General features: G+C 36.4%; 2 protein-coding genes across 3 annotated transcripts; one reads left to right on the top strand and one right to left on the bottom strand.

Moving 5' to 3' along the window:
* Positions 521 to 2,773, top strand: LOC105161910 (stress-response A/B barrel domain-containing protein UP3). The gene is made up of 2 exons (XM_011079766.2): positions 521 to 1,425; positions 2,505 to 2,773. The coding sequence occupies exon 1, from the start codon at positions 563 to 565 to the stop codon at positions 1,382 to 1,384; it is 822 nt and encodes a 273-aa protein (XP_011078068.2). The 5' UTR covers positions 521 to 562; the 3' UTR covers positions 1,385 to 1,425; positions 2,505 to 2,773.
* LOC105161912 (bet1-like SNARE 1-1) lies at positions 3,562 to 7,158 on the bottom strand. Of its 2 annotated transcripts, none has more exons than XM_011079767.2 (6): positions 7,012 to 7,158; positions 6,728 to 6,831; positions 4,828 to 4,975; positions 4,071 to 4,127; positions 3,922 to 3,981; positions 3,562 to 3,835 (listed from the first exon to the last, which is right to left on the bottom strand). In XM_011079767.2, exons 2-6 carry the CDS (start codon positions 6,739 to 6,741, stop codon positions 3,746 to 3,748), a joined length of 369 nt encoding a protein of 122 aa, XP_011078069.1. In that variant the 5' UTR covers positions 6,742 to 6,831; positions 7,012 to 7,158; the 3' UTR covers positions 3,562 to 3,745. The 2 variants fall into 2 exon arrangements, with proteins under 2 accessions (XP_011078069.1, XP_011078070.1); XM_011079768.2 differs by having other exon boundaries at positions 6,910 to 7,100.

Below are 7,401 nucleotides of genomic sequence, written 5' to 3' on the forward strand. Positions count from 1 at the left end.
ATAAAACTCTCAATTTAAGTAAGTGCATTTTTATTACATGTCATATATATTCATTTTCAAAGTAAATGAGTGTGACTTATCCCTTGTACCACTATAATATATACTGTTATTCCTTAAGTATTTGGGTAATATTTTTTATTCGATTTCTCCTGACGTTTAATTTTGCTTCTCATTTAATATTTTTCATGTATATTTTTATATCTATAAAGGTATAAATAAACTATATATATATATATAGTGAGGATAATATTATTGTTATTATTTTTATTTTTTAAATACAAAGTTATTATATAAAATATTAAACTAGAGGTAAAAATAAGAAATTTATTTTACCAACGATAATATTTTTTATTAAAATCTAAAAAAAGAAAATCATGCGTAAACAATAATTTGAGGGGTATAAATATAATTTTTTTAAAAATATATAATTTTATAAGAGTGTGGAAGGTCGTTTTTCCCAAGTCATTGAGCTTTTGGTGTAAAAAACCAATTTTATAGGGGTAAAATGTATTTAAACACTTGTAATAACAATACCCTCCGATCATTTGATTTCAGTCAAACGATGCTGAATGTGACTGCCGCCGCTCGCACTCACTTCCCCTTCGTACCTCACCTCCGCCACTCCGCCGCTCTCCGCTGCAAACCCTCAATTTCCCACTGCCGATTCCCTCTCCGCTCCTCTCCCTCCATCAGAATGTCGTCTTCCGATTCCCATTCTAACTCCAACCAAATCATCGAACACATCGTGCTGTTCAAAGTCAAGCCGGAGACGGATCCCTCCGCCGTCAACGCCATGATCACCAACCTCAACGGTCTGAGTTCTCTTGACCCGGTCCTCCACATCTCCGCCGGTCCGGTTTCCCGCTGCCGGTCCAATTCCCTCACCTTCACTCACATGCTGCACTCTCGATACCGAACCAAAACCGATTTGACTGCCTACTCGGACCACCCCACCCACGTGAGCGTCGTTTCGAATTACATCAAACCTATCATCGAGGACATCATGGCAGTTGATTGGGTGGCCGAGGACTTCTCCGGTCCGGCGGATGTTCCTCCTGGGTCGGCCCTGCGGTTGACGATTTTGAAGTTGAAGGAAGGCGCGGGGGAGAGTGGGAAAAGCGAGGTTTTGAGGGTTGTGAGTGGTATTAGGGAGAAGTTTCCTTCGATTAAGCAGCTGACTGCCGGGGAGAACTTTTCGCCGGGGAGGGCCAAGGGTTTCTCGATCGGTTCTATCGCGGTTTTCAAGGGAATGAAGGAATTGGAGGAGCTGGATTCGGAATCGGAGCTCGCGAATGAGCAGAAGGATAAGGTTAGGGAGTTTCTTGATGGGGTGTTGGTGTTGGATTACGCGGTCGCAGCAGCAGTTCAAACTGCCAGCGTTTAGGATTTGTCACCGTTGTTTCACTTCCGGCTTCGGCGCCGATGGTAAAATCATCAGATTCATTCTTTTGATTAGTCTTTTGAATCTTAGCTTCTGTTGGCGTGTTTATAGTTTGTTTCGACATTGTTTTTCCTAATAGACAGCATTGTTGGGTGACATTTTGATGAAGTATTAGATATTAAGGGAATTTAACTTCAAGAATTTATATGACATGGATCGAGAAGAACCTGATTAAGTATAATAGTTCAGAATGAGTGCCAGAGTGAATGGTAGAAGAAGTTTGTGTTTATGATATTATTAACAAGAGTAGACAGCAGATGGGTAGTCATTGCATTATGTTTGAGTTTGGCTACCAGATTATAGTCTCAAACTTGTTCATCTAAACCGCATTCTGGCACAGAAAGCTATGATCCATAATGTTTCCAAGAAGATGTTCAACAATTAATTTATTGAATAACTTTTTGTCGAATAAAGGTTCGATATTTGGGAAATTATCAATATCGTCGAGATAAATATGGTCCATGTGCATGCTTCTATTGTCTCTATCATCTTTTAGTCAATCTTGCACCATTAAAGACCGGTTTGGTTTGGACATGGACGATATGCTGTATATTTTTGTAAAACTGCTGTGGGTCATATGTGTAGTGCAGCAGGAGAGGAATTGATATCATTGAGTGCCCGATAATTAGCAGTAGACCTAGTCCAAATATTTTGCCTTCTAGTGGTGGTTCCGGTAGATTAAGGATACTTTATGCTAATCCTAAAGACTAAAATAGTCAAGCATCCAACCACTTTGCTGTAATCATGAAGCATTTTTCCAAAAATATCCCATAATTTGTTGACTCAGTTTGAGGCTTTTGTAAAGTGATGAACTAGGGCAGTAGACTTATAAGTAAGCAGAATCTGCATTTGTCTGGTTGTTTATTTTCTCATGTGAAGCTGCACTTCTTATTGGTATATTTTTATCCTAATGTTGGGTTAGTAACTGTTTATGAACTTATGGAACTGTTAATAACGATGGAGAGACTTCTCTCCAACTGGCCTTCTAACTGTCATGATACTAATAATTCCACTGAGCTGCTTGTAAGGCTCACCTATTTGTATCTCCTTTTGTTCTTGCCAGATGTGATATCTTCACAAGCGCGTTGATGAAATACAAATGATTGACGTCCAGCAAATAAGGAGATTGTTGTACGTTTCTATGTTCTGGTTGTCCTTTTCAGTGGGTTCAAATGCTATATATTGTATTTTTCGCAATGGAGAATTTCTAAGTTGGTGTTGGCGTTCTCAATAAATTTCTTGACAATTCCTCAAAGTTCTTGGCGATTGATTTGGTTCTACAAGCATATGTTAAATGAAAATTAATTCTAATTCTCAGGTTGTACCTATATACATGATGGATTTATCAAATGAGGTGTGTTCTCAACATGCTTAAACTTATCTTCACGAACGGATGCACATTCAATGCATGACTGAGACGTCGAATCCAAATCATATGCACATTTTGAGATGAAATCAATGCATATCAACTTTCTTCTACCCTTAGCCATATAGGAGCAAATAACAAGTAGTTAATTTTTAAGGTAAAAACTGTGCATTATTGTTGAAACAGGGAATGGATAAGCGATGTGCCCACAACCAGTCCCAACTCGAAGTGAATTGGGAAAACAGTGCAATGAAGATCCTCCTTTTTTTATTGAAAGAGAGCATAAATCGTGTACCACATTCAAAACAAACTCGAAAACAACTACATCACTCACTGAATCCACTTTGTCAACTACTAGTAGAAACTACTAAATTTTGGGCCCAGTACTCACTCCAGCTTGTTTAAAGCACACAGTACTCCAGCAAAGGAAGCAGTAACACGAAGGTTATGCCAGATGATATACCAGAGGACACTCTTATTTTGTTGTATAAGCTCAGTCAGTACTTCTATAGATAATTAGGTGCGTATATTAAGACAAAATATGCTAATTATTATGACATACGATTTGAAATATAGAGCTTCTATAGATAATTAGGTGCATATGTTAAGACAAAATATGCTAATTATTATGACATACGATCTGAAATATAGACGTGATCACTTTATGCTTATATGCTCGTACAAAATGACATTACCATTTTTGCATGCTTATAATTGCCAATCTGCCACCATTCAAGTTAGGTAACTATTGAAATCCATCAATATTTACAAAATTTGAAGACCATGTGATTAAAGTATGCAAAACCAACATTTATAGACAGGCTTAGTGAGCCATGGCAGCTTCCTGATAGCAATCATGATTTGATTCATTACTAAAGCAGACAGGCATTCTTTTTCCATAGAGTTCACAGGTCCTCCTATTTCCATTCCAGTGACCACTACCTAGTCAGATAGTATATAACAAGGAAAATAACCACAAAAGATACTACAAGAGAAAACATCCTCCTGCTTGATTTTGTCTCGAACACCTGAAGCAAAGCAAGAAGTTCACAGGCTGAAAAATCGAGTCCAGGTAAAAGGGAAAGTAAAAGCACAAAGGAGAGTTAAATAATACCATCTTAAATTTATCCATAGTTCCAGATAAAACTCCTCTGGAAGCGTCCATGTCATTTCCCTGAGTTCAAGCATAAGTATTAGGATCAACTGCTTACAGTAAGTACTAGTAATGAATTAGGATGTAGGTTACTGTAACAATATACAAACCATTCTGTCCAGCATAAGGTTATGAGACTCAACTTCCTCGTGTATATCACCTGACAACTATTCAGGTAATGCATTGTCAGAACATGAATAACAGTAATGCAAAGTTGCAATATTATGAGACACAAATAATGCAATTTGTGCATTTGAAAGATATTAACTAATTCATGGTAAAGGTGCACAAATATAATCGAAAAAGCTGAAACATACCGATGAAAGTAACTCCCACAAATTAAGAATCGTATGCCAATTAACCCTTTCTCCAGATAACAACTCCTCCTAAGACTTTGATCAAATGCTTTGAAAATATATATTGCAACATGATTGCTTCTTCCCCTCTTTTTATGTATCTTTTTGAATAATGCAAGAAGAATCATGATTAGGAGGGATAAGTGTTAATTATGACGCCAGCAACATTACAAGCATATTTTATTCGGTAAAACTTTTCCAGTATGTAGCTCATCCACGATTTACTCCTTTCTAAAGAAGCCTGATTTAAGGCTTCATGCATCATGCTCTAAAATCAATATTACAAGCAAAAGAACATAAAAGCCCGTCCATGAAGTTAACTTCCCCATCAGAAAATAACCAACGCTTCCCCAAAACCTTATCCAACAGTAATGGGAGCACATTCATCTTTCTCAAGTTACCCTCAAGCAAGACCTAGAAAGACTCCAGAAACCTACATTCCCACTTTATGACTAACACCCTGCGTCTAACTAAGGCAATATTTGAATTACAGATTCCCAATAAAACATACTCTTTTAAGCAGATTAACTCGATCCTGTAGGCCATCCATTGCTCTGTCGTTTTCTTGCTCATCAATTTCATGAGACGAGTAAGAAGATGAAGCCCTGATGCCTCCTTCTTCAATTCCATCAAAAAGAGAAGCCCTAGCATTGCGATCCCTGAAGCCAAAGATATATAATTTTAGCACATGGGTATTAGGAGAAGGTGGTTCACAAAATGTCCAGGAGATAAAAGTAGCTTCTAATAGCAGATGCAAATGTTAAGTGTTTAAATGTAGCATAATGATGGCCTCCATTTGGTAGAGAGCAACAGCTCCCGAAGATAAGTTTTGGCATTTATTAACATTTTACATTTCTTTAACTGTAAATTACAATAACTGGTTTAGGCTTTCAACTCTAATTTGATCATTAATATTATAAATTTCACTAGAACAATCTCAGCACCAGCATTCAAGAACACAACTTTGGCCCCCAATTCTCAATTTTAGAGCAACATAGTCAATTTAAATGAGTGCTGCTTGAAAATATATATTGATAACCAAGCAACTTCCATGAAGATTTCGTAGATGAAAAAAAGAAGAAAAACATGAAAAACTGAAACAAAATAGTTGAATAGAAAAAACATAAAGTTATATCTCTTGGAAACTGAATAATTTGGAAAAAATGAACTTCATATGGTTCAAACACAGATATGAAAATCCTAGTGATGAATTCTTGTTGAGATTCGAGGAGGTATATTCTGAAGTCATACAGTTTCCTGCATTAGCTATAGAAACTGTTGAAGAAAGAGAAACATAGAATAAGAGTTTGAGTGGGTGGTCCGAGACTCTGAAAGTATTTTTAGTTGACCTTGAAAAGGGGAACAAATGAACTTCTCACACTTCCCCAATGATACTGGAATGAAACCGTCAATTATTTTCAAGTTAAAAACATGCTACACAACCACAACAGGAATGATCTGATTTCTTAAAGCAAAATATTTTTACAATTCGACGGAAGGTTTTTAGTTATTTGACTATCTTGAGAAACCTCAATTAGCCAGCAACTGAAATAAGGTGCTAAGAACTAGGATTGACAGGGAAATGGTTGTTAAAAATTTTGATGAGGAAGGGTAGTATATTCAAAAGATGTCAGACTAGAATCCTTAACGGGAAAGCATATGGGCCATAAGTGGGAAAAGGGCACATATCATCCATAATGAGATATTAAGAAACACAGCTGTCCGGCTCTAGATATAGCACAGGATATCTCATTGACAGACAGAAAATTTAAGCAGCTAAGAGGAGGTACCACCCTATTTATCCAACATAAAATTGGCAACGAGGATAATAATCATTACTGTCTGAATTTCAAAGGTTGATTGTGGGATTCACATAAGTTCTTGATTGTTGAATAGAAAGATATGAAATGATATGGCTCCTTTGACAGTTCACACATAGAATTTCTCTTTTCAATTTACAGCCAGACTAAGCCTAATACCAGGCCGTCTATGCAACTTAGCTAGTTAGCTGAACAGTGATCCTCAAATTATTCTTGTAAATACATAACAACCACATTAAGAGGAAACGGGCATCTAAAATTAAATACCATGTCACTCCCAGTAACTAAACAGTGTAGACCGAAATATTTTGAATACTAAGCTCATTTATCAATCCAAATATCTAATATAGAAGGCACAGTTCAAGAATAAGGCAGGATCAGAATACATAATTTAGCACATATCATAGAAGCACCCCAAAGCTGCCGAATGCACCCAAGACTTTGTGTTCCTACGATATCTTTGATTGTGCCTCCCACGACTTACATAGATCACAAAAGTTCCCTCAGAAACACCATATAAAAGCAATTAATTGAGCAGCGTAATCGACATAATCTAAATTAAGGCCCCAAACAGAATGAGCCGAGCAAAACCTTCTCGAATTCATTCTGAGGAGTTCGGAATATCCAGAATTCCAGATAGCTAACTGAAACAGAAATGACGCCGCGGATAAACACCGTAATCCTGCAAATCAAATCTGTGCACAAAAGAAACTCATAAACTCACATTCATTTGAAATAACAAAAAACAAAACTCAAAATCCTAGGGTTTTTACAGTGAATAAATCACTGGAATTAAGAGTGATGCTCCCAATTAGAGAAGTTCGAATGCGAAAATCTTCAGATCTGAAAAATCAAACGAACAGCATTCGGCCTACCTGAAGCAGTAAATTGTTAATAATGGGAAAAGGTAACGATATCAGAGTATCAGACGCCAATTTTCGTATGCATATCGAAAATGACAGAAATGAGGAGAGAGTATGAAGACCCAAAAGAAAAGATAAAACAGAAGCAAGAAAATGAGTGCAGTTGGAATTGGGCTCTTTGTGGGCCTCACTGTAGTGTAGTTGGAATGGGCTATTTATTATTGAAAATAAGTTGAAAAAAGTATTTTTATTTTATAAATTTATATTTTTAAATTATTTACATTAAGTTGATTTAAATTTTCGACCAACCTTTTTTTTAGGTAAAATTATAAATATTAAGGTAGTATCTGCACTGGTTTAAAAAAAAAATTTATCAACTTATTTGTTAAATATAACAACTTC

Source organism: Sesamum indicum, linkage group LG5 (assembly GCF_000512975.1).
Source record: "Sesamum indicum cultivar Zhongzhi No. 13 linkage group LG5, S_indicum_v1.0, whole genome shotgun sequence".
NCBI classification, from domain to species: Eukaryota; Viridiplantae; Streptophyta; class Magnoliopsida; order Lamiales; family Pedaliaceae; genus Sesamum; species Sesamum indicum.

What these genes read in the sequence shown, in the direction of transcription:
- LOC105161910 (XM_011079766.2), top strand. Translation starts at nt 563, where the DNA reads ATGCTGAATGTGACTGCCGCCGCTCGCACTCACTTCCCCTTCGTACCT.
- LOC105161912 (XM_011079767.2), bottom strand. An exon ending in GAGTTAATCTGCTTAAAAGA is followed by an intron (nt 4,128 to 4,827) that starts GTATGTTTTATT and finishes TTACCTGAATAG; the next exon opens with TTGTCAGGTGATATACACGA. An exon ending in ACCTTATGCTGGACAGAATG is followed by an intron (nt 3,982 to 4,070) that starts GTTTGTATATTG and finishes GCTTGAACTCAG; the next exon opens with GGAAATGACATGGACGCTTC.